Here is a 26499-nt window from a genome sequence, read left to right as displayed (position 1 = left end):
GGAATGCAATATACCAGAAATAGAATGGCTTTTAAAAAGGGGAATTTAATGAGTTGCTAGTTTACAGTTCTAAGGCCGAGAAAATGTCCCAATTAAAATAAGTCTAAAGAAATGTCCAATCAAAGGCATTTAGGGAAAGATACCTTGGTTCAAGAAGGCCGATGAAGTTCAGGGTTTCTCTCTCAAGTGAGAAGGCACATGGCGAACACAGTCAGGGCTTCTCTCTCAGCTGGAAGGGCACGTGGCGAACACGGCATCATCTGCTAGCTTTATCTCCTGGCTTCCTATTTCATGAAGCTCCCTGGGAGGTGTCTTCCTTCTTCATCTCCAAAGGTTGCTGGCTGGTGGACTCTCTGCTTTGTAGTGTTGCTTTCTCTGAATCTCTCTGAATCTCTCATTCTCCAAAATGTTTCCTCTTTTATAGGACTTCAGAAACTAATCAAGACCCACTCAAATGGGTGGAGACATGTCATCCCCTAATCCAGTTTAACAATCATTCTTAACTAAATCACATCAACCAGGGAAATGATCTCATTACAGTTTCAAATATACAGTATTGAATAGGGATTATTCTACCTTTAAGAAATGGGATTTATATTAAAACATGGCTTTTCTTAGGGGGCATACTTCCTTTCAAACCAGCACACCAAGTAATGATCAAGCCATCCTACCAGTTTCCTGTAACCTTTCTTCAGAAAAAGTCAGGAAACGACTGTCCTAATCTTGGCACAGTCTCTGGCAGCAGACACTTGGGCAGTCATTTGTTTCAGTTGCTAGTGTTGGCTTAATATTTAACTAAATCCTGTAAACATTTTTCTCACGTGCAGCCCCAGGGGCACATAGATTCTGGAAAGGCCAACCGCTGAGGTTACATATTCCGTAAACAGTATAAATTCCTGGACAATGTCCAGAACTAATTCAGAAACCCATGTCTCTTCCTATTTGGGACCTCAGAATCTGCATCCAGAAAGAGAGAGGTAACCCCTGAGACCCTCAGTCTTGAGGGCAGAGAGAAGGTAATTCCTGCTGCACATTCTCAGCCCCCAAATCATACCTGGAGGCACCCAGCCTCCAGAGCCTTCAATGCCCACAATCCTGGCAGCAGGCTCCTGATCTCACTTTTAAGGCCAGGAGAAGGGGGTGGCTCAGTCACTGAGGGGGTGCCGCCAGTCATCTTGGGGAACAGGAAGCCTGTGCTGGATCTTGGGTATGGGCAATGGAGGACAGTTCCCAAAGGGCCCTGATTCTGGGGCTCCCAGAGATCCCTCCTCCCTGCAGCCAGAGTAATCCTTCTATAATAAAATCCCCACAGGGGCAGAGCCAGCTATCACCCCTCACCGAGCTGCTTCCCAATGGTCTAAACTGGGCGTGTTTGGAAGCCATCTCCAGCCTGCTGCCTGATAGCTCTCACTGCTCTCAATCTTTTCCATTTAGGGTGTTGTCAAGCCAGTGCCTCTGAAACATTCCTAAGGAGCTAGCATGTCGCAGTGACAAAGCTGGCCCTTCCCACCCAGAGGTCTTCTCTCCCTACAATCTTCCCCAACTCCTAGCCTTGCCTTTTGTCTAATTCTGTCCATTGAACTCTCTGTGATGATGGAAATGTTCTATATGTGCACTGTCCACACATGGGTGTTGAGCATTTGAACTGTGACTGGTGTGACTAAGGAACTGATTATTCTTTCTTTTTTATATATTTTTTAATTGACAAACCAAAACAACATATAAACATGAACATTCTTAACATATGAACATTTTTAGCCTGCAAACATCCCATACATGGTGTACAATCAATGGCTCAAAATATTATCACATAGTAATAAAGTCATCACCATGATCATTTTTTAGTTAATTTTAAAATTTTTTGAAAAATATGACACAAAGAAACACAAACATTCTTAACATATGATCATTCTGTTACTGATTACATATATAATCAGTAATTCACAATATCATCACATAGTTGCATATTCATCATCATGATCATTTCTTAGAACATTCGCATCAATTCAGAAAAAGACATAAAAGACAACAGAAAAAAATTCATACATACCATACTTCTTACCCCTCTGTTCTAGTTTGCTAGCTGCCAGAATGCCACACACCAGAGATGGATTGGCTTTTAATAAAAAGGGGATTTATTTTGTTACTTCTTCAGAGGAAAGGCAGCTAACTTTCATCTGAGGTTCTTTCTTATGCGGGAAGGCTCATGGTAATATCTGCTGGCATTGTCTCCAGGCCTCTGGTTCCAACTTTCCCCGGGCTGATTCCTTTCTGCATCTCCAAAGACCTGGGCTGAGCTGCGAGTGCTGAGATGAGGTATGCTTGAGCTGCTTGTGCTGTGCTAAATTGCACTCTCTCATTTAAGCACCAGCCAATTAAGGCAAAGGTCATTCATTGCAGCAGGCACACCTCCTAGCCGACTGCAGATGTAAATCAGCAACAGATGAGGTTCATGTACCATTGGCTCATGTCCACAGCAACAGAACTAGATGCCTTCACCTGGCCAAGTTGACAAATGAATCTAACTACCACACTGTCCCTTTCATTTTTTTAAATTTATTTATTTTTTATTTATGATACAGAAACACATACAAACACAAACATTCTTATCATATGATCATTCCCTTCTTGTTATATAATCAATAACTCACACTATCATCACATAGTTGTGTATTCATCCTCATGATCATTTCTTACAACCTCTGTATCAATTCAGAAAAAGCAATAAAAAAAGAAAAAATTCATACATACCATACCCCTTACCACTCCCTTTCATTGATCAGTAGCATTTGAATCTACTAAATTTATTTTAACATTTGTTCCCCTATGATTTATTTTTATTCCATATGTTTTACTCATCTGTTGATAAGGTAGATAAAAGGAACATCAGACACAAGGTTTTCACAATCACACAGTCATATTGTGAAAGCTATATCATTATACAATCATCTTCAAGAAACATGGCTACTGGAACACAGCTCTACATTTCAGGCAGCTCCCTCTAGGCTCTCCATTCCTTCTTGACTAAAAAGGTGATATCTATTTAATGCGTAAGAATAACCTCCAGGAAAACTTCTCGACTCTGTTTGGGATCTCTCAGCCACTGACACTTTATTTTGTCTCATTTCACTTTTCCCCCTTTTGGTTGAGAAGATTTTCTCAGTCCCTTAATGCTGAGTCTCAGCTCATTCTAGAATTTCTGTTCCACTTCACCAGGAATGTCCACACCCCTGGGAGTCATGTCCCACGTAGACAGGGGGAGGGTGGTGAGTTTGCTTGTTGTGTTGGCTGGAGAGAGAGGCTACATCTGAGCAACAAAACAGGCTCTCTTGGGGGTGACACTTAGGCCTAATTTTAAGTAGGCTTGACCTATCCTTTGTGTGGTTAAGTTTCATATGAACAAACCCCAAGATTGGGGGCTCAGCCTATAGCTTTGGTTGTCCACACTACTTGTGAGAATATCAAGAATTCAACTTGGGGAAGTTGAATTTTCTCCTGTTCTCACCATTCTCTGAAGGGGACTTTGCTAATACCTTTTTATTCACTGTATGAATGTGTTTTTGGTAGCAACATTTCTCAGGCATGTTAAAGAGGTTTGAGGCTGAGTTTATGGAATTTATTCTTCTTACAGAATTGTCTTTTTAATATAAACAGTGAACATATTCTTCTTAGCAATAGGACAAAAAGTTCAGCTCTTTGTAAATAAAATTTTTGTTTCTTCAATTTCCCTTAGGTATTATTGAGTTATGTTCTGTTGGCCTCCGTTTTAGTATTTTGAGAACACTATTATTTTTTTGGCATGAGCAATCATGGACTCTAACAAATGTACCAATTAGCCAACATTAAAAAAAAATTTTTAAATCTGAAAGCATTGTATAAACTTCACATTATGTAGAATGGTTTAAACATTTTGAAGATTTATGTTCAGTTTAACTAGATCTGCTTTGTTTATCTTTATAGTCAATTTGTGTAGACAAGGATCTGGGGCAGTGACACCTGAAAGAGGGGAGCTGAGGGGGAAGAGAGGGAGAGACTGAGAATACAGGCAAGGTTTAGGGTCCGTGAAAACCTGTAGACCTGGCTCCTCCTATGCTCTGACCCTGTGATACCACTCCTTTCCCCAATCCATACAGTTGTATGAAATATGTTTTGGGCAAATCAGTAAATTTGGTCAGTTGAGTGAAAGGGTCATTTAGAAAATTGAGTTTTGTTCATTGGTTTGGGTTGGTTTCTCTGCGCAATTTACTTTCTTCAAGTGTCTCTGGAGTTCTTTGTGCTGAGTGATGTCGAGGTGGGACTGTTTCTCTCCTAGGTTGGATTTTGGAAGACCCACCCTCTGCATCCTCCTGACCTATCTACCTCCCATGCTGTATTCAGGCTCCAGAGTCTTGGAATAAGCCCTCAGTTTCACACTCTTGGCCTCCCTCAGTCTCTTGGAGACCATTGTCCCCTCCACTCTGTCACTGCTCTCAATACTCCTCTACTTGCATCCTTCCACCATCCCTACAGTCTCCTCATGCAGCCCCTGATGGACACACATATTTCCTGGTCGTTCCCCTGGCCCTGGTGCTTTCCCTTCCATCTCTTCCCTCCCAGACTTTTCCCAGGATACTGTGGCCTCTACCACCCTCCCTTATGAACCTCTTTTTTGTGAGTCAAGGGGCAGCACAGGTCAGCCTTGTGAGCACTTCTGCCCACATCATCTCAAGTTTGTATATACGCATAGTTAACCATGTGAAGATCCAAATTCCAAGCCAACTTATGACCTGTGCCCTGGGTAGTGTGTCCTGGTCCAAGTGTTCTATTCTGGAAGTAACAAGGAGGATGGATAGAACTTGTGGGTCTGGGACACAGGGAGAGATGGGATAGTCTGGTCTGGGGTTTTGCAAAAGGGCAGTGAAAGAAAGAAGGACACCGACCATGTGCTGAGCTGAGATTTTATTGGGCTGGGACAGGGCAGCCTGTAGTAGATGGTTTGGGAAGGGACCAAGATGGGGGACTGCAGGAGGAGGATTAGCAGGACTGGCTGTAGGCACTTGGAGGCATCTCAGAACCTCCTGGACCAGTGAATCATGAAAGACATCTTTGGAAGCAACTTTTTGATCTTCTCTTTCACCTTCTTGAAGAATTTTCGTAGACCTCTGCGTGCTCTCATGGGCTGGTGGGTAGGGGGAGGGAGTCAGACAGGGTTGGCATTAGTCAAGGCTGAGGTATAGGGTTCTGCCCAGGGTTAAGGCCTGGGTTTTTTCTCTCTCCACAGGGCAGTGACTTGTGGAGGACCCGGATGAGTCTGGCAACGAGAGGCCCCAGATTGGACAGGTGACTGGGTGACTGCCTAGCCCTGTGCTTGGTTTGTTCTGTGACAAAGGCACATTGTTCAAACTATCTGAGCCTTGGTATCTTCTCCAAGCTGGTTTCTCTTCCAGCTCTGATCATTCAATATTCCATTGTTCTAAGGCCATGGTCTCAAACTTTATTGTCCATCAGAATCACCTGCAGCACTCATTAAAAATCAGATTGCTGGGCCTTCTCCCGAAGTTTCTGATTCAGTAGGTCTGCAGTATGGCCCAAGTATTTGTATTCCTAACAAGTTCTCAGGGGTGCTGATGCTCCTGGTGTTTGAGAGCCACTTTTTAAAAGCAGTTACTCACTGAGTAACTGTCAGACCACTTCTCTCTGGGTCTAAGTTTTCTCAGCTGTGAAGACTACATATGTGTGTGCTTGCATGCACACAGGCATGTGCGTACATGGATGTGTGTGTGTGTGTATGTATATGCTGCATTTTGCAGGGGACCTGCAAGGTGTAAGGTGAACTTTCCAGTCTGACAGCCCATGGGAGTGTCTCTCTTTCCCCATGTTTGAGGGACGGAGCTGTTGGGACCTGGAAATTCTCAAGCACCCTTCAACCTCCCACAAAGCCCCTCTCTTACCCTCAGCCCTCTCTCTTCTTCCTGAAGAACCCTCAGCGAATCCCCAATCTTATACCTATCTGTTTTTCATGCCCAACTCAAGTTGCCCCTCCCTTATAAATTCTTACCAGGCCTTAGGACTCTGCCTCTATAGCAACATCATCTGCAAATCACAGTTCTATTTGCTGTTGGATAAAATCCACTAGGCACTTCATTCAGCTTCCAGCCCAGGTGATCTCAATCCTGACTCCACTCCAGACCAATTAAATCAGACTCTGAGGGGTAAGCCTTAGGTTGATATCTTATAAATGCCAATGTGCAGAGGCTCAGGATGGTGTAGTGGCTCCGTCAGGTCATTAAGTGGAACAGAAGCTCAGCTAGGAGTTATCTTTTCTGTGTGTCCGTTGTCAGGCTCTCAGGACAATCCTCGGGACTGGGAGGAGTGTAGAGGCTCCCAAGAGGCCTGTATGGCCATTGCCCTTTATTCTGAATCCTCCTGCCTAAAAGTCCTGGCTTTTGACCCAATTCTTTCCTTCTCCAAAATCCTCAGGAGTCTGCTTACCCCTGTAGACTCCTGGAGTTCACAGATGTTCTCCACGCTGAGACTTTTCCCTTCATCAGTGAAGAGTCCCCGGCAGTTCTTCACTTGCTGTGGGGGAAAGGAATAAGCTTAGAACTCAGCCAATTGACTGGGGGACCCCAGTGCAGGGTAGAAACAGGGAATGGTGGGCTCCTTGTGCAGATGTGCCTGAAGAACAGAATCCAGGGGCTTACTCTAAAGCCTTGAGTTGGGGCATGGGGAGCTGGGGTTTGAGGAACTTACCCCATTGTCCTTGAAGGGACACTGCTCAGTGTTGAGGTTCTCCACCACCTTGCACTCCGTTTCTTTGATGGTGAAGATCAATGACTGTGGTTTTGATAATGTTGGGTCCTATAAGCAAGGAAACAAAATAAACTCAGCCTTGCATAGTTAACCTGTCCCTTTGTGAAAGGAACCCAGAGAGCATCCAGTCTGTCCCTCAGCAGATGGGGACTTTAGGGCCTGGAAATTCTTCTACTACCAACCAGCAGCTCCAAACTGAGGTCCAAAGAGAGGTCGAATTAACTAAGACCAAGCAACTTCTAGTGGTAGAGCAGGGAGTTCCAGATCCACTTGACTCTACCACATGGTGCCACCAATCATACCAGTTGGAAAAACCTGCAGAAAAGTACAGAGCATTGCCCAAGGCTTCCATTGTCTCACAGATGAAGAATCTGAGGCCCAGAACAGTGAGGGGAACTTCCTAAAGCCTCTCCCCACTTCAGGGCAGCAGACCCCTTAGTCCAGTGCCCCCCCTAGGATGTTCTGGTTGGGTTGGGCTGTGCCCGAGGTCCTCCCTGCTCCTTCTTACCCAGTCTTTCTGGGGCTGAGCACTTAGGACACGGAAGTTATACTCCTCCTTCCTTTCATTGTTGTAGACCTGGATGGCTATATCCAGGGCCTGAGTTTGGCTCAGGTGGGTGTTACCGGTAAAGGAGGCAGGCTCGGTGCATTTCAGACCCAAGAGCAGCAGCAGCACAACCACTCTGATGCTTCCCATTCCCCCTGGTCTCAATCTGCAGCGTTCACAGTCTGCTTGGTTTTATGCCTTCCCAGGGTGAAGGGGGCTACTTTCCTGCCAGCTGGATTCTTTCAAAGTCCAACCTATGGAGTTTCAGAAATTGCTTAACTTCTTGGTTTTCCCCCAAGCTGGTTGCTTCACATCAGATAGTAAGGGGGAAGAGAAAGCTGGCCCTGAGCAGGATCCTGACATCCTCCCGTGGCCAGAGTCCCCACTCCATCCCATCAGTCCACACCTCCCTTCCCAGAAGGCCATAGTCTGTGACTTGAATCCCCTCCATTGACTCCCATGAGAGAGACAGCATGGTGGATGGGTGGGAGGCATTGGGTTCAAGTCCTTGTGCTGCTGTTTTCTGGGTGGGAGGTCCTTAGTTTAGTAACTTAACTTCTGGCCTCATTTTCCTCATCTATTGGCTCACTCAGAGAGCCAGAGTTGGGGACCCAGCAGGGTGGGGTCCACCCACCCTCTCCAGAGATCTAATGACAAGAGGGATGGCCCTCATTCCCTAAATTTGGCATGAAGGGTACATGAGGACATCCCAAGGAACAGATGTGGGGTACAGGAGCAAAGATGGCTGGGGTAGAATGGCAATGGCCTCTTTGCTGAGAGGACTTCCAAGAAGCCAACAGGGCTCCCATAGTTTGTGAGGAATAAAGGTTGGCAGAATGAAAGGCAACTTCTATATCTGAGGACCTGGTAAGGGATCCTCTAAAGGACCTAGGGAAGTAGGTCAACTCAATAGGGCCTGAAAGAATGGGAGGGGCACTCCAGGTAGAAAGCTCAGCAAAGGTACAGGAGCAGGAAAACACAGGGAGGATTTCAGGATTACCAGTAACCATGTATATTGTTAATGGTTGTCGCCTATGATCATCTTCTTTTCCTCCCTTGACTTGGAAGAAAGGATAAAGCATCCGTGGTGAGACTGGTCAGAGGCAGTCTGTATGCTTCAGGGCCCCAGGAAGGGGCCGGAAGAATTCCTTCTAGTCCAGGGACAGTTAGGGAGGATGTCTTGGAGGAGATGGAATTTGGGCTGGACTTTGAGAGATGGACTGAGTTTGGATATGTGAGGGGAGAAACCTTGGACTTGGAAGGGAGGGGAAGTGAGACCTCGGAATGCTGGGAGGCAAGGTCTTCAAATGCAGGTGAAGGAAGAGGAGGTGAGGAGGGTGGAGAAGTTGGCAGATAATGGACAATTTTGGATGCCTGGCTTTGCCTCTGCCACCCTGGCTAAACTTTGCCTCTGGCATTATGGGCAGGACATGTGGTACCCATGGTTCCACTCACCACACAAGCGTCAGTACTTTGGAGGTTTCCTTGGGCCAGCAGAGAGGTTGGGGGGAAATGAGAAGTGACTCCTAGTTGGTACAGATGTCTTTTGGGGGTGAAGAAAATGTTCTAAAATTGACTGTGGTGGTGGTTGTACGACTGTGAAAATACTAAAAACCGTCAACTTATATAATTTAAGTGGGTGAATTATATGTCATGTGAATTATACATCAATAAAACTGCTAGGAAGACAGAAGTTCAATCAGAGAGCTTTTCCCTGAGAGCAGACCCCTGCTTCCCAATCCCCTGCAAACACTACCCACAGATGGAAATTTGCACAGGTGCTGCTCTCACTGCATGGGAGAAGAGGAGACTTTATGGTAACAGGAAATGTCACAGACACATCTCTCTAGGGACTTCCTAGATGGCAGGTTAGAAGGGAGGTCTGAGAGCCGGAGGCTGGAGTGGGGCTATCTCCTCCCCTACTGCTGCCCAACTAGGCCCTTCAATAACCCTTGGTGGATCTGACCACGTCTTCTACTTTCCTGTCTCCCTCTCTTGAACACACTCTGCTTTACCAAATTTGGCTCAGAGCTCAGTGTCCAATGCTCAGGGAGAGCCAGGGGACAGAGGACTTTTCCCCTCACTCCATAACCCTGAGTTAGGGTTCCTGTGTATGCGTTTCTGAATCAGTGCTGCCCTGATGCAGACCTCAGATCTCTTTGCATCCCAGCCTCTCCTCTAAGCCCCAATTCAGACCTACTGGGAAAAACCAAAACCCTGCATTTAGGGGCTTCCTGAGGATCTAGCACACGTCTCCTAGTAATGATCAAGCCATCCTACCAGTTTCCTATAACCTTTCTTCAGAGGAGCTCAAGAAACGACTGTCTTAATCTTGGTCCAGTCTCTGGCAGCAGTCTCTTGGGCATTCAGTCATTTGTTTCCGTTACTCTGTGTTGGCGTAATCTTTAACTAACTTCTGTAAACCTATTCCTCACTTGCAGCCCCAGGGGCACATAGATTCTGGAAAGGCCAGCCTCTGAGGTTACATATTCCATGAACAGTATAAATTCCTGGACACTGTCCAGAACTCATTCAGAAATCCAGGTCTCTTCCTATTTGTGACCTCAGAATCTGCATCCAGAAACAGAAAGGTGACCCTTGAGACCCTCAACCCTGAGGGGAGAGAGAAGGTAATTCCTGCTGCACATCCTCAGCCCCCAAATCATACCTGGAGGCACCCAGCCTCCAGAGCCTTCAATGCCCACAATCCTGGCAGCAGGCTCCTGATCTCACTTTTAAGGCCAGGAGAAGGGGGTGGCTCAGTCACCGAGGGGGTGCCTCCAGTCATCTTGGGGAACAGGAAGCCTGTGCTGGATCTTGGGTTGGGCAATGGAGGACAGTTCCCAAAGGGCCCTGATTCTGGGGCTCCCAGAGATCCCTCCTCCCTGCAGCCAGAGTAATCCTTCTAAAATAAAATCCCCACGGGGCAGAGCCAGCTATCACCCCTCACCCAGCTGCTTCCCAATGGTCTAAATTGGGCGTGTTTGGAAGCCATCTCCAGCCTGCTGCCTGACAGCACTCACTGCTCTCTCCCATATGGCAACCTTTTCCATTTAGGGTGTTGTCAAGCAGTGCCTCTGAATCATACCTAAGGAGCCAGCATATCGCAGTGACAAAGCTGGCCCTTCCCACCCAGAGGTCTTCTCTCCCTACAATCTTCCCCAACTCCTAGCCTTGCCTTTTTGTCCAATTCTGTCCATTAGAGCTCTCTGTGATGATGAAAATGTTCTATATGTGCACTGTGCACATATGGGTGTTGAGCATTTGAACTGTGGCTGGTGTGACTAAGTAACTGATTTTTCTTTATTTTTAAAAATTTTTTTTTAAATTGACAAGCCAAAGCAACATATAAACATGAACATTCTTAACATGTGAACATTTTTAGCCTGCAAACATCCCATATATGGTGTACAATCAGTGGCTCATAATATCATCACATGGTAGTATACCATTACTGTGATCATTTTTAAATTAATTTTTAAATTAAAAAAACATGACAACAAAGAATCACAAACATTCTTAACCTATTATCATTCCATTACTGATTACATATGTAATCATATATATACTGAATATAATCAGTAATTCACAATAACATCACATAGTTGCATATTCATCATCATGATAATTTCTTAGAATATTTGCATCAATTCAAAAAAGAAATGAAAAGACAACAGAAAAAAATTCATACATACCATACTCCTTTCCCCTACCTTTCTTTTTTTTAGATTTATTTATTTTTTATTTATGATACATAACTACATACAAACACAAGAATTCTTATCATATGATCATTCCATTCTTGTTATATAATCAATAACTCACACTATCATCACATAGTTGTGTATTCATCATCATGATCGTTTCTTACATCTATAGCAATTCAGAAAAAGCAATAAAGAAAGATGGAAAAAAATTTGTGCATACCATACGACTTACCCCTCCCTTTTATTGATCACTAGCATTTCACTCTACTAAATTTATTTTACATTTGTTGCCCCTATTATTTATTTTTATTCCATACGTTTTACTCGTCTGTTGACAAGGTAGATAAAAGGAGCATCAGACACAAGGTTTTCACAATCACACAGTCACAGTGTGAAAGCTATATCATTATACAATCATCTTCAAGAAACATGGCTACTGGAACACAGCTCTACATTTTCAGGCAGTTCCCTCCAGCCTCCCATTACATCTTGACTAACAAGGTGTTATCTATTTAATGCATAAGAATAACCTCTAAGAAAACTTCTCGACTCTGTTTGCAATCTCTCAGTCATTGACACTTCATTTTGTCTCATTTCACTCTTCCCCCTTTTGGTTCAGAAGCTTTTCTCAGTCACTTGATGCTGAGTCTCAGCTCATTCTAGGTTTTTTGTCCCACGTTGCCAGGAAACTCCAACCCCTTGGAGTCATGTCCCATGTAGAGAGGGGGAGGGTGGTGAATTTGCTTGCTGCGTTGGCTGGAGAGAGGGGCCACATCTGAGCAACAAAAGAGGCTCTCTTGGGGGTGACTCTTAGGCCTAATTTTAAGTAGGGTTGACCTATCCTTTGTGCGGTTAAGTTTCATATGAACAAACCCCAAGACTGGCAGCTCAGCCTATAGCCTTGGTTGTCCACACTGCTTGTGAGAATATCAAGAATTCATCTTGGGGAAGTTGAATATTCCCCTGTTCTCACCATTCTCCGAAGGGTACTTTTCAAATACTTTTTTTTCACTGAATGAACATGTTTTTGGTAGCAGCATTTCTCAGGCATGTTAAAGAGGTTGGAGGTTGAGTTTATGGAATTTATTCTTCTTACAGGTTTGTCTTTTTAATATAAACTGTGAACATATTCTTCTTAGTGATAGGACAAAATGTTCAGCTCTTTGTAAATAAAACTTTAGTTTCTTCAATTTCTCATAGATATTACTGAGTCATGTTCTGTTGGCCTCTGTTTTAGTATTTTAAGAACTCTATGGTTTTTTGGCATGAGCAATTCATGGAATCTAATAAATACACCAATTTGCCAACATTGAAAAAGAATTTTTAAATTTGAAAGCATTGTATAAACTTTACATTTTATAAACTTCAAATTATATAGGATGGTTTAAACTTTTTGAAGACTTAGGTGTAGTTTAACTAGATCTGCTTTGTTTATCTTTATAGTCAATTTGTGTAGACCTGGACCTGGGGCAGTGACACCTGAAAGAGGGGAGATGAAGGGGAAGAGAGGGAGAGACTGAGAATACAGGCAAAGTTTAGGGTCCGTGAAAACCTGTAGACCTGGCTCCTCCAATGCTCCCCGACCCTGTGATGACACTCCTTTCCCCAACCCATACAGTTGTATGAAATATGTTTTGAGCAAATCAGTAAATTTGGTCAGTTGAGTGAAAGGGTCATTTAGAAAACTGAATTTTGGTCATTGGCTTTGGTTGGTTTCTCTGTGCAATTTATTTTTTTCAAGTGTCTCTGGAGTTCTTTGTGCTGAGTGATGTCGAGGTGGGACTATTTCTCTCCTAGGTTGGATTTTAGAAGACCCACCCTCTGCAGCCTCCTGACCTATCTGCCTCCCATGCTCTATTCAGGCTCCAGAGTCTTGGAATAAGCTCTCAGCTCCAGCTCTTGGTCCCACTCAGTCTCTTGGAGACCACTGTCCCCTCTGCTCTGTCACTGCTCTGAATACGACTCTTCTTGCATCCCTCCACTATCCCTCCAGTCTCCTCATGCAGCCCCTGATGGCCATACACATTTCCTGGCCGTTCCCCTGGCCGTGATGCTTTCCTTTCCATCTCTTCCCTCCCAGACTTTTCCCCGGATACTGTGGCCCTCTGCCGCCCTCCCTTATGACCATCTTTCTTGTAAGTCAAGGAGCAGCAGCGGTCAGTCTTGTGACCAGTGACCTGGGTAGTGTGTCCTGACCCAAGTGTTCTATTCTGGAAGTGACAAGGAGACTGGATAGAAGTTGTGGGCCAGAGATACAGGGAGAGATGGGATAGTCTGGTCTGGGGTTCTGCAACAGGGAAGTCAGGGAAAGAAGGACACCGACCAAGTGTTGAGCAGAAATTTTATTGGGCTGGGACAGAGCAGCCTGTAGTAGATGGTTTGGGAAGGGACCAAGATGGGGGACTGCAGGAGGAGGATCAGCAGAACTGGCTGTAGGCACTTGGAGCATCTCAGAACTTTATGGGCCAGGGAAGCGTGAAGGGCTTCTTTGGAATCAGCTTTTTGATATTCTCTCTCACCTGCTTGAGGAATTTTTCTAGATTTCTGCGTGCTCTCACGGGCTGGTGGGTAGGGGGAGGGAGTCAGACAGGGTTGGCATTAGTCAAGGCTGGGTATAGGGCCCTGCCCAGGGTTAAGACCTAGTTTTTTCTCTCTCCACAGGGTAGTGACAGTTTGGAGGACCCAGAGGAGACTGGCAGCGAGAGGCCCCATTTGGACAGGTGACTAGGTGACTACCTAGCCTTGTCCTTGGTTTGCTATCTGATATGGACACATTGTTCAAACTCTCTGAGCCTTGGTTTCTCTTCCAGCTCTGATCATTCATAATTCTATTGTTGTAAGGCAGTGGTTTTCAAACGTCATGGTCCATCAGAATCACCTGCAGCACTCATTAAAAATCAGATTGCTGGGCCCTCTCCCAGAGTTTCTGATTCGGTAGGTCTGCAGTATGGCCCAGGAATTTCTATTCCTAACAAAGTCCCAGGTGGTGCTGATGCTCCTGGTGTTTGAGAGCCCCTTTTTAAAAGCAATAGCTCACCGAGTAACTGTCAGACCACTACTCTCTGGGTCTAAGTTTTCTCAGCTGTGAAGACTACATGTGTGTGTGCTCGCATGCACACAGGCATGTGTGTACATGTACGTGTGTGTGTATGTATGTATATGCTGTGTTTTGCAGGGGACCTGCAAGGTGTAAGGTGAACTTTCCAGTCTGACAGCCCATGGGAGTGTCTCTCTTTCCCCATGTTTGAGTGATGGGTCTGTTGGGACCTGGAAATTCTCAAGCACCCTTCAACCTCCCACAAAGCCCCTCTCTTACCCTCAGCCCTCTCTCTTCTTCCTGAAGAACCCTCAGCAAATCCCCAATCTTATACCTATCCATTTTTCATGCCCAACTCAAGTTGCCCCTCCCTTATAAATTCTTCCCACCCCATAGAACACTGCCTCTATTGCAACATCATCTGCAAATCACAGTTCTATTAGCTGATGGATACTATCCACTAGGTACTTCATTCAGCTTCCAGCCCAGGTGATCTCAATCCTGACCCCTCTCCAGACCAATTAAATCAGACTCTGAGGGGTATGCCTTAGGTTGATATCTTATAAAGGCCAATGTGCAGAGGCTCAGGATGGTGTAGTGGCTCCGTCAGGTCATTAAATGGAACAGAAGCTCAGCTAGGAGTTATCTTTTCTGTGTGTCCGTTGTCAGGCTCTCAGGACAATCCTCGGGACTGGGAGGAGTGTAGAGGCTCCCAAGAGGCCTGTATGGCCATTGCCCTTTATTCTGAATCCTCCTGCCTAAAAGTCCTGGCTTTTGACCCAATTCTTTCCTTCTCCAAAATCCTCAGGAGTCTGCTTACCCCTGTAGACAGCTGGAGTTCACAGATGTTCTCCACGCTGAGATTTTTCCCTTCATCAGTGAAGAGTCCCTGGCAGTTCTTCACTTGCTGTGGGGGAAAGGAATAAGCTTAGAACTCAGCCAATTGACTGGGGGACCCCAGTGCAGGGTAGAAACGGAATGGTGGGCTCCTTGTGCAGATGTGCCTGAAGAACAGAATCCAGGGGCTTACTCTAAAGCCTTGAGTTGGGGCATGGGGAGCTGGGGTTTGAGGAACTTACCCCATTGTCCTTGAAGGGACACTGCTCAGTGTTGAGGTTCTCCACCACCTTGCACTCCGTTTCTTTGATGGTGAAGATCAATGACTGTGGTTTTGATAATGTTGGGTCCTATAAGCAAGGAAACAAAATAAACTCAGCCTTGCATAGTTAACCTGTCCCTTTGTGAAAGGAACCCAGAGAGCATCCAGTCTGTCCCTCAGCAGATGGGGACTTTAGGGCCTGGAAATTCTTCTACTACCAACCAGCAGCTCCAAACTGAGGTCCAAAGAGAGGTCGAATTAACTAAGACCAAGCAACTTCTAGTGGTAGAGCAGGGAGTTGAAACCAGATCCACTTGACTCTACCACATGGTGCCACCAATCATACCAGTTGGAAAAACCTGCAGAAAAGTACAGAGCATTGCCCAAGGCTTCCATTGTCTCACAGATGAAGAATCTGAGGCCCAGAACAGTGAGGGGAACTTCCTAAAGCCTCTCCCCACTTCAGGGCAGCAGACCCCTTAGTCCAGTGCCCCCCCTAGGATGTTCTGGTTGGGTTGGGCTGTGCCCGAGGTCCTCCCTGCTCCTTCTTACCCAGTCTTTCTGGGGCTGAGCACTTAGGACACGGAAGTTATACTCCTCCTTCCTTTCATTGTTGTAGACCTGGATGGCTATATCCAGGGCCTGAGTTTGGCTCAGGTGGGTGTTACCGGTAAAGGAGGCAGGCTCGGTGCATTTCAGACCCAAGAGCAGCAGCAGCACAACCACTCTGATGCTTCCCATCTTGCCTGTCTCAATCTGCAGTGTTCAGCCTCTGCTTGGTTTTATGCCTTCCCAGGGTCAAGGGGGAAAATTCCTCCCAGCTGGATTCTTTTGAAGTCCAACCTGTGGAGTTTCAGAAATTGCTTAACTTCTTGGTTTTCCCCCAAGCTGGTTGCTTCACATCAGATAGTAAGGGGGAAGAGAAAGCTGGCTCTGAGCAGGATCCTGACATCCACTCCCTGGCCAGAGTCCCCACTCCATCCCAGCAGTCCACATCTGCCTTCCTAGAAGGCAGTGGTCTGTGACTTGAATCCCCTCCACTTGACTCCCATGAGAGAGACAGCATGGTGGATGGGTGGGAGGCATTGGGTTCAAGTCCTTGTGCTGGTATTTTCTGGGTGGGAGTCCCTTAGTTTAGTAACTTAAACTCTGGCCTCATTTTCCTCATCTATTGGCTCATTCAGAAATCCAGAGTTGGGGGCCCAGCAAGGTGGGGTCCTACCCTCTCCACAGGTCTAATGGTTGGAGAGATGGCCCTTATTCCCTAAATTTGGTGTGAAGGATATATAAGAACATCCGAAGGAACAGATGTAGGGTATAGGGGCAAAGATGGCTGGGGTAGAGTGGCAATGGCCTCTTTGCTGAGAGGACTTCCAAGAAGCCAATAGAGCCCCCATAGGCTGTGAGGAATAAATGCTAGAGGAATGAAAGGCAACTTCTATATCTGAGGACCTGGTAAGGGACCCTCCAAGGGACCTAGGAAAGTAGGTCAACTCAATAGGGCCTGAAAGAATGGGAGGGGCACTCCAGGCAGAAAGCTCAGCAAAGGCACAGGAGCAGGAAAACACATGAGGATTTCAGGATTACCAGTAACCATGTATATTGTTGATGGTTGTCGCCTATGATCATCTTCTTTTCCTCCCTTGACCTGGGAGAAAAGATAAAGCATCCCTGGTGAGACTGGTCAGAGTCAGTCTGTATACTTCAGCGCCCCAAGTAGGGGCTGGAAGAATTCCTTCTGGGCCAGGAAAAGTTAGGGAGGACGTCTTGGTGAAGATGGGATTTGGGCTGGACTTTGAGAGATGGACTGGATTTGGATATGTGGGGAAGAAACCCTGGACATGGAAGGGAGGGGAAGAGAGACCTTAGAACGCTGGGAGACAAATGCCAGTGTGGTGTGTTCAGAAGGTCAAGGTCTTCAAATGCAGGTCAAGGAACAGGAGGTGAGGAGAGTGGAGAAGTTGGCAGATAATGGACAATTCTGGATGCCTGGCTTTGCCTCTGCCATCATGGTTAAATTTTGCCTCTGGCATTATGGGTAGGACATGTGGCACCCATGGTTCCACTCACCACAGCAAGCGTGAGTCTATCAGTGCTATTCACAACAGCCAAATATTGGAGGCAACTAAAGTGTTCATCAATTGATGAATGAATGAATATAATGTAGAATATCTGTACAGTGAACTATTATTCAGCTACAAAAAGAAGTTAAGTATAATGGTGAGGTTAAGTACTGATACATTCTACAACATGAATGAACCTCGAAAGTATGTGAAGTGAGAGAAGGCAAGACACAAAGTACCATATATTGTCAGATTCCATTTGAAGGGTTCGTAATAGGCAAATCCATATAGACTGAAAGTACATTGGAGGTTTCCTTGGGCCAGCAGAGAGGTTGGGGGGAAATGAGAAGTTTCTCCTAGTTGGTACAGATGTCTTTTTGGGGTGATGAGAATGTTCCAAAATTGACTGTGGTGGTGGTTGTACAACTCTGTGAAAATACTAAACACCATCGACTTGTATACTTTAAGTGGGTGAATTATATGGCATGTGACTTATATATCAATAAAACTGCTAGGAAGACAAAAGTTCAATCAGAGAGCTTTTCCCTGAGAACAGACCCCTGTTTCCCAATCCCCTGCAAACACTACCCACAGATGGAAATTTGCACAGGTGCTGCTCTCACTGCATGGGAGAAGGAGAGACTTTATGGTAACAGGAAATGTCACAGACACATCTCTCTAGGGACTTCCTAGATGGCATTTTGGAAGGGAAGTCTGAGAGCAGGAGGCTAGAGTGGTACTGTCTCCTCCCCTACCGCTGCCCAGCTGGGCCCTTCAACAGTCCCTTGTAGGTCTGACCATGTCCTCTACTTTCCTGTCTCCCTCCCCTGGATGCAGGCCTCCTTACCAAGTTTGGCTCAGTGCTCAGTGTCTAGGACTCAGTGAGGGCCAGGGGTCAGAGGACTCTTCCCCTTACTTCATAACCCTGTGTGAGGGCCCCTGGTATGCGTTTCTGGATCAGAGCTGCCCTGATACAGACCTCAGATCTCTTTGCATCCCAGCCTCTCCTCTAAGCCCCAATTCAGACCTACTGGGCAAAACCAAAACCTTGCATTTAGGGGCTTCCTGGGGATCTAGCACACATCCCCAAGTAATGACCAAGCCATCCTACCAGTTTCCTATAATCCTTCTTCAGAGGAGCTCAAAAAACGACTGTCTTAATCTTGCCCAGTCTCTGGCAGCAGACTCTTGGGCATTCAGTCATTTGTTTCCGTTACTCTGTGTTGGCTTAATCTTTAACTAACTTCTATAAACCTATTCCTCACTTGCAGCCCCAGGGGCACATAGATTCTGGAAAGGCCAACTTCTGAGGTTACATATTCCGTGAACAGTATAAATTCCTGGACACTGGTCCAGATCTCATTCAGAAACCCATGCTTCTTCCTATTTGGGACCTCAGAATCTGCCTCCAGAAACAGAGAGGTGACCCCTGAGACCCTCAACCCTGAGGGGAGAGAGCAGGTAATTCCTGCTGCACATCCTCAGCCCCAAAATCGTACCTGGAGGCACCCAGCCTCCAGAGCCTTCAATGCCCACTATCCTGGCAGCAGGCTCAGATCGCATTTTAAGGCCAGGAGAAGGGTGGCTCAGTCACCGAGGGGGTGCCTCCAGTCATCTTGGGGAACAGGAAGCCTGTGCTGGATCCTGGGTATGGGCAATGGAGGACAGTTCCCAAAGGGCCCTGATTCTGGGGCTCCCAGAGATCCCTCCTCCCTGCAGCCAGAGTAATCCTTCTATAATAAAATCCCCACAGGGGCAGAGCCAGCTATCACCCCTCACCGAGCTGCTTCCCAATGGTCTAAACTGGGCGTGTTTGGAAGCCATCTCCAGCCTGCTGCCTGACAGCTCTCACTGCTCTCAATCTTTTCCATTTAGGGTGTTGTCAAGCCAGTGCCTCTGAAACATTCCTAAGGAGCCAGCATGTCGCAGTGACAAAGCTGGCCCTTTCCACCCAGAAGTCTTCTCTCCCTACAATCTTCCCCAACTCCTAGCCTTGCCTTTTGTCTAATTCTGTCCATTGAACTCTCTGTGATGATGGAAATGTTCTATATGTGCACTGTCCACACATGGGTGTTGAGCATTTGAACTGTGGTGGTGTGACTAAGGAACTGATTTTTCTTTCTTTTTTTATTTCATTTTTTATTTTTTAAATTGACAAGCCAAAGCAACATATAAACATGAACATTCTTAACATATGAACATTTTAGCATGGAAACATCCTATACATGGTGTAAAATCAATGGCTCATAATATCATCACATAATGGTATATTAATCACCATGATCATTTTTTGATTAATTTTTAAATTAAAAAAAAATGACAACAAAGAAACACAAACATTCTTAACATATGATCATTCTGTTACTGATTACATATATAATCAGTAATTCACAATATTATCACATCGTTGCATATCATCATCATGAGCATTTCTTAGAACATTTGTATCAATTCAGAAAAAGAAATGAAAAGACAGCAGAAAAAAATTCATACATACCATACTTCTTACCCCTCCCTTTTTTTAAATTTATTTTTTATTCATGATACATAACCACATACAAACACAAACATTCTTATCATGTGATCATTCCATTCTTGTTATATGATCAATAACTCACACTATCATCACATAGTTGTGTATTCATCATCATGATCATTTCTTACAATATCTGTATCAATTCACAAAAAGCAATAAAAAAAGACTGAGAGAAAATTTATGCATGCCATACTCTTTACCCCTCCCTTTCATTGATCACTAGCATTTCAATCTACTAAATTTATTTTAACATTTGTTTCCCCTATTATTTATTTTTATTCCATATGTTTTACTTGTCTGTTAATAAGGTAGATAAAAGGAGCATCAGATACAAGGTTTTCACAATCACACAGTCACTTTGTGAAAGCTATACCATTATTCAATCATCTTCAAGAAACATGGGTACTGGAACATAACTCTACATTTTAGGCAGTTTCCTCCAGCCTCTCCATTACATCTTGACTAACAAGGTGATATTTCCTTAATGTGTAAGAATAACCTCCAGGAGAACTTCTCGACTCTGTTTGGAATCTCTCAGCCATTGACACTTTATTTTGTCTCTTTCGCTCTTCCCCCTTTTGGTTGTGAAGATTTTTTCAGTCCCTTGATTCTGGGTCTCAGCTCATTTTAGGATTTCTGTCCCGTGTTGCCAGGAAAGTCCACACCCCTGGGAGTCATGTCCCACATAGAGAGGGTGAGGGTAGTGAGTTTGCTTGCTGTCAGCCAAGAGAGAGAGGCCACATCTGAGCCACAGAAAAGGTTCTCTTGGGGTGACCCTTAGGCCTAATTTTAAGCAGGCTTAGCCTATCCTTTATGGGGTTAAGTTTCATATGAACAAACCTCAAGATTGGAGGCTCATCCTATTGCTTTGGCTGTCCCCGCTGCCTGTGAGAGTAACCACGATCATTTTTGAGAAAATTTTTTAAAATTTATTTATCAATTTAAAAAAATGACAAACCAAATAAAACATTAACATATATAATCAGTAATTCACAATATCATCACTTAGTTGCATATTCATCATTTTTTAGAACATTTGCATTAATTCAGAAAAAGAAATAAAAAGACAATAGAAAGAGAAATGAAACGAAAACACAAAAGAAGAAAAGAGATTATGCCTACCATACCCCTTACCCCTCGCTTTCATTGATCACTAGCATTTCAAACTAAATTTATTTTAGCATTTGTTCCCCCTATTATTTATTTTTATGCCATATGTTCTACTCATTTGTTGACAAGGTAGATAAAAGGAGCATCAGACAGAAGGTTTTCACAGTCACACAGTCACACTGTGAAAGCTGTATCATTATTCAATCATCCTCAAGAAACATGGCTACTGGAACACAGCTCTACAGTTTCAGGCAGTTCCCTCCAGCCTCTCCATTACATCTTTTTTTTTTTTTTAACTTTTTTTTATTAATTAAAAAAAATTAACAGACAAAACATTTAGAAATCATTCCATTCTACATATATAATCAGTAATTCTTTATATCATCACATAGTTGCATATTCATCATTTCTTAGTACATTTGCATCGAGTTAGAAAAAGAAACAAAAAGACAACAGAAAAAGAAATAGAATGATAATAGAGAAAAAAAACTATATGTACCATACCCCTTACCCCTTGCTTTCATTTACCACTATTTCAAACTGAATTTATTTTAACATTTGTTCCCCCTATTATTTATTTTTATTCCATATGTTCTACTCTTCTGTTGATATAGTAGCTAAACGGAGCATCAGACATAAGGTTTTCACATTCACAGAGTCTCATTGTGAAAACAATATCATTGTTCAATCATCATCAAGAAACATGGCCACCAGAACACAGCACCACATTTTCAGACAATTCCCTCCAGCCTCTCCATCACATCTTGAACAACAAGATGATATCTACTTAATGCGTAAGAATAACCTCCAGGATAACCTCTTGATTCTGTTTGGAATCTCTCAGCCATTGACACTTAGTCTCATTTCACTCTTCCCCCTTTGGTCGAGAAAGTTTTCTCAATTCCTTGATGTTAAGTCTCAGCTCATTCTGGGGTTTTTCTCAATTGCTTGATGCTGAGTCTCAGCTCATTCCAGGATTTCTGTCCCACGTTGCCAGGAAGGTCCACACTCCTGGGAGTCATGTCCCACGTAGACAGGCGGAGGGTGGTAAGATTGCTTGTTGTGTTGGCTGGAAAGAGAGGCCACATCTGAGCAACAAAAGAGGCTCTCTTGGGGGTGACTCTTAGGCCTAAATTTTAAGTAGGCTTGACCTATCCTTTGTGCAGTTAAGTTTCATATGAACAAACCCCAAGACTGGGGGCTCAGCCTATAGCTTTGGTTGTCCACACTGATTTTTTAGAAAATTTGCATCACTCCAGAAAAATAAAGGAAAAGAAAAAACTCATACATACCATACCCCTTACGCCTCCCTCTCATTGACCACTAGTATTTCCATCTACCCAATATATTTTAACCTTTGTTCCCCCTATTTTTTTTCTATACCCCTTACCACTCCCTTTCATTGATCACTAGTATTTCAATCTACTCAATTTGAGGAACTGATTTTTACTTTTCTTTAATTTTAATTAGCCACATGTGGCTCGTGACTACTGTATTGAACAATGCACGTAATAATTGCATTAGAGCAGAACTGAGCAAGGTCAGAAAGGAGCCACAGGGGGAGGCAAAATCCGATGGTGTGAGTCTGAGGTCACCAAGAAAAAGGTGAGCAGCAGGCAGCCTGGTGCATGATCCCTGGCTGCTTGGAGGCACAGACCTGTTGGAGCTGCATGGGGTTCATGGATCACTGATAAAGGGAGAGACTGGGACTGCCCAAGATAAGGTCACCCAGAGGGCACGCGGGGCTGCATAGGGCAAGAAGCTTGAGGCCTGGCTTTCCTTATTGGTAGCAAACCCGGGGTTGGGAAACCTAAATTGTGCAACAGGTCCCTAGCCCCGGGTGTGTATTCCTGGACTAGAAAGGGTGTGCTTGCCCACAGCTGCTCTGGCCTTTCCCAGCAGCAAATAATTGCAGTCTGAGCCCTTGGGGAAGACTGAGGGGCCCAGTCAACCAACAATTCCAGGAACCCACATTTGGGCAAGACCCAGGTATCCCCTTTATGGCTGGACAGGGTCTCCACCTCCCAGATTCCATGGCCTAGGCCCCTCTTGGAAATCACCCTAAGGTTATTTTCCAGAAATTACTCATCACCATTCTATGCCATGTAGTTTTTCTTTTAACAAATGTTCCCTAAACCTAGCTCTGGACCTATTTGCTGCTGGTCTGGACCCCTCTGAGTGCCGAGTCCGGAGAGGAAACAAAGAGGAAATGGATCCTGTCCATTATAGGAAGGCTATGGGCTGAAGGGAACACAAGGTATTACCTTGGGGACCCTTCGTCTGGGAGATAGACAAGAATGTCACATTTGGGGAGCACCTGGCCTAGTGAGGAGGCACAGCCCTGTCATCAGGGCTGAGGGGATAGCTCAGGGAGTTCCAGTCTGAAGGGGCAGCTCAGGCCCCCATGAGGTTAAAGGTGGGGTGGGGAGCTGTCTCCTAGCCAGCCAGGTGTTGGGAAATGCATCACAGAGGGCTGACAACTGGGGGTGACATTTGGACAGACTCTTAAGTAGAAATGTGATGGGGACCTGGGTAGGGTTGTGGGCAAGGAGGGGGACACAGCTTCCACGTGAGTGTGCATGTGTGCTTCTGTGTCAGGCACAGCTGGGCAAGGCCTCTTGCCAAGCAAGGAGACCTGACCCTGGCCTCATTCATAAAATCGCCCTGGGCGGGGAGCAGGGAGTGCGATGGGCCATGGTGGCTCAGCAGGCAGAGTTCTCGCCTGCCATGCCAGAGACCTGGGTTTGATTCCCACTGCCTGCCCACGTAAAAAAAAAAAAAAATCACCTTGGGGGTGGGGGACTTGACAGTGGATATGCACTTTCTTTCCCACTGCCACAACTGTCCCCAGGCAAACACTTCAGCGCATGTCATTCCCATCCTACAGGAAGGACATCAAGGTCCAAGAATGCAAAGTGACTTGCTCAAAGCCAAGCGGCTTAGGCCTCCCATCATAGGTCTCCTGGCAGAACAATCCTGCCAGTAAAAGGAAGGTAGAAGGCAGGGATTGTCCAGGGCGTGGGCAGGAGCTGTGGCTGGCACCCTCTGTTGGCCACAGAACGTCAGCACACCCAGCTCCGTGACCCAGGATGCCTGGGCACAGAAGGGAACTTTTCTCCCTGAATACACATCTGACTCCCGTACACTGCAGTCTGCCAGGGTTGGGGTTATCGCCCCCGATTTTTGCACAAGAAGAGACTCAGGGAAGGGAGGCAATTTGCCAGAAATAAGAATTGAGTCACTTGGGCCACAGGACCAGGCTCCTGTCCCACGGGCTTTGATGCAGTTTGCACCTTACTTAGCTGCTTTGATGAGTTCAAAGCCCACCTGGGGTGTGATGGAGGGGGATGGGCTGTGCTCAGGTAGTTTATGTGCATGTCGGTTATTTATTTAGTTATTTTTTGGCATGGGCAGGCTCCTGGAATAGAACCCGGGTGTCTGGCATGGCAGGTGAGAATTCTACTACAGAGCCACCATTGCACTGCCCGCACATCGGTTATTGCATGCAACACATCACTTCAGGGAGAACTTACTGGACCCATTTTATAGCAGAGCAAGGCACAGAGAGGTTAAGCAATGTGCCCAAGAACAAGAAATTAATTAATGAGGAAGTTGCACTGTCTTGAACCAGCCTTCTTCCTTCTTCTCCCTGGAGAGATACAAATGGGCGTGCAGCCTGCTTGTCCACTTCCCCAATGTGGGAGAGTCCTGCAGTGGTGTCAAATCCTCATTTTAAAGCATTCTGGCCCTGAGGGATGACAGCTCATGGCCTGAGTCACTCCGTTTTCACTACCTCCAGGGCTCCACGTTACTTTGTGAGTATTAACACAAGAGGTCACATTAACCACAACATCAACAATTCATGTGGACTGAGCACACACAGCATTGCATTTGACCCGTACAATAATTTCTATAAAGAATGATTATTATTTTATCCCTGCTTTATATCATCCTTTATGATCATCCCTGCTTTACAGGTAAGGAGACTGAGTCACAATGTGGATACACTGGTGCCCATGATTACACAGCCAGCCTGACAGCACCCAGCCCAGAACCCAGGCAGCCCGAGCTTTTTGACTGCCAAGCCCTGGGCCTTCCAGTGTGCTTACCAGGGACTTGCCCACAGAGACAGGGGCTCAGGACAGATATGGTTCCTAGGATTCCCATCCCAGGACTCCTTCCTCAGTGCACCTGAGAGGGTGAACTATCTGCATGGTCTTCTTTTCGGACAAACTGGCCATCCTGACAAAGATTGTCCCAGGGGTAAGTAGGCCTAAGGAGGGTGGGTGCATCAGTCAGAGCAACTGCTGGCTCTTCAGACTCCAGGGTATAGGTGGAGAGCCGGAGAGGGAACAGAGGGATGGGGCCAAGGTGGGCTTTGTTTCCTTGCGAGGGAGGGGTTCTGGGTGGGGAGGGGTTCCATTATCTGCTAATTCAGGGAAGGCCTTCCTGAACCCTCAGCAGCCTCATGGTAGCACTGCACGCTGACCACATGGTGAAGAGCTTGTGCCCACCAAGTCTGTAAGGATTAGAAGCAGCCGTGAACTGATCTGCTTAGCAAAGTGGGGCTTGGAGATTCAGAGAGAGAGAGACTCAGATAGAGACCTTGCCTGAAGGATTTGACCTGTCCAGGCCTTTAGCAAGGGTCCTTGTGGGAAAGGGACATTTGTCCCCATTCTCATAAGACCCTATACTTAAAAGCTTCTTTTTTAGCTCCACCTAATTCTGGGCTTACCTAGAATCTTCTGCTCACCCTATTAATGGGGCAAGACATTCTAAAGAGGCATCTACCTCCCCTTCCTTGAGAGAAGGGCAGCCATGGGTTCTCAGAGTCCAAGTCAGCCTCCCTATCTCAGTGGTGGATACCCACCTGCATGGACTCAGCCCTGGACAGGGCTCATGGCTGGAAACTGGGAGTGTGGGCCCTCTGCTGTGACCTGGAAAGGAAAGGCAAGGCCCGCTGAATCCAAACTTCTGACTTGCATCAGAGAACCAGTGCAAGCCACCTTGCACCATCACTTGTACACTGATTCCAAGCAGGCAGGACTATCCAGCATTGGCCAGAATGACTCCTTCAGCCACTTGGGAAGGGGTTCTGAGTGTGTTGGATCTGACTTAGGGGAATGTAAGACAGGTCAGTCTGAGGACTAACATGGATACTGGCTTCTCCCCATGTGGCTTCTTGAAGACCCCAATGCCAGCAAGGAAGGTGAAGGAGTCCAAAGAGCCCTAGGGGTTTGATGTCCCGGGATGAATTCCTCCCCAACCTCAACTGCTGTAAAGGTTCTGATGTGCAAGCCCTGCTTGACCAAGAGGCCACTGGGGCAACACCTGGACTGTGAAACCAGGTTGCACAGAAGCCCACTTCTCCTTCTCTTTCCCAAGACAGAATGTGCAACCTGCAGCACTTGTCCAAACTGCCAAGCGTCCCATGGGCCAACTGAGAGTTATCCCAGGACTTGCAGCTAAATGGCCAATCCATAGGGGAGCTGGAACCAGAATTTACCTTGTGGTCTCTAGACCCCTCTATCACTTTGGTCCATTGCCTCTCCACCATCCAGTACCAGCCACCCTAGCTTGGTGTCTCAACTGGAGCACTGGATAAGGA

General features: G+C 45.7%; 2 protein-coding genes and 1 long non-coding RNA gene across 4 annotated transcripts in view; 1 reads left to right on the top strand and 2 right to left on the bottom strand.

Moving 5' to 3' along the window:
• LOC143657253 (uncharacterized) overlaps positions 1 to 15028 on the top strand; it is a 33643-nt gene extending 18615 nt beyond the window's left edge. The window contains exons 3-4 of one of the 2 annotated variants that reach the window (XR_013162781.1): positions 5261 to 5319; positions 13708 to 15028. This is a non-coding gene — a long non-coding RNA (uncharacterized LOC143657253). The remainder of the gene's footprint in view (positions 1 to 5260; positions 5320 to 13707) is intronic. The other variant, XR_013162783.1, reaches the window with a different exon arrangement.
• LOC143657252 (cathelicidin-2-like) lies at positions 4924 to 7560 on the bottom strand. Its single transcript, XM_077129444.1, has 4 exons — positions 7301 to 7560; positions 6733 to 6840; positions 6472 to 6558; positions 4924 to 5158 (listed from the first exon to the last, which is right to left on the bottom strand). Exons 1-4 carry the CDS (start codon positions 7487 to 7489, stop codon positions 5048 to 5050), a joined length of 495 nt encoding a protein of 164 aa, XP_076985559.1. The 5' UTR covers positions 7490 to 7560; the 3' UTR covers positions 4924 to 5047.
• Positions 13376 to 15988, bottom strand: LOC143657251 (cathelicidin-related peptide-like). Its single transcript, XM_077129442.1, has 4 exons — positions 15735 to 15988; positions 15163 to 15270; positions 14904 to 14990; positions 13376 to 13607 (listed from the first exon to the last, which is right to left on the bottom strand). Exons 1-4 carry the CDS (start codon positions 15921 to 15923, stop codon positions 13497 to 13499), a joined length of 495 nt encoding a protein of 164 aa, XP_076985557.1. The 5' UTR covers positions 15924 to 15988; the 3' UTR covers positions 13376 to 13496.
• Positions 15989 to 26499: the final 10511 nt, after the last annotated feature.

Source organism: Tamandua tetradactyla, chromosome 15, assembly GCF_023851605.1.
Source record: "Tamandua tetradactyla isolate mTamTet1 chromosome 15, mTamTet1.pri, whole genome shotgun sequence".
NCBI lineage: Eukaryota > Metazoa > Chordata > Mammalia > Pilosa > Myrmecophagidae > Tamandua > Tamandua tetradactyla.
Note: the sequence above shows the minus strand (reverse complement) of the source record. Positions and strands in the feature narration are given on the sequence as shown.

Coding starts and splice junctions, on each gene's coding strand:
- LOC143657252 (XM_077129444.1), bottom strand. CDS start 7,489: ATGGGAAGCATCAGAGTGGTTGTGCTGCTGCTGCTCTTGGGTCTGAAA. Junction 6,841..7,300: donor CTCAGCCCCAGAAAGACTGG/GTAAGAAGGAGC, acceptor CCTTGCTTATAG/GACCCAACATTATCAAAACC. Junction 5,159..6,471: donor AACTCCAGGAGTCTACAGGG/GTAAGCAGACTC, acceptor CCTACCCACCAG/CCCATGAGAGCACGCAGAGG.
- LOC143657251 (XM_077129442.1), bottom strand. CDS start 15,923: ATGGGAAGCATCAGAGTGGTTGTGCTGCTGCTGCTCTTGGGTCTGAAA. Junction 15,271..15,734: donor CTCAGCCCCAGAAAGACTGG/GTAAGAAGGAGC, acceptor CCTTGCTTATAG/GACCCAACATTATCAAAACC. Junction 14,991..15,162: donor GTCCCTTCAAGGACAATGGG/GTAAGTTCCTCA, acceptor TTTCCCCCACAG/CAAGTGAAGAACTGCCAGGG.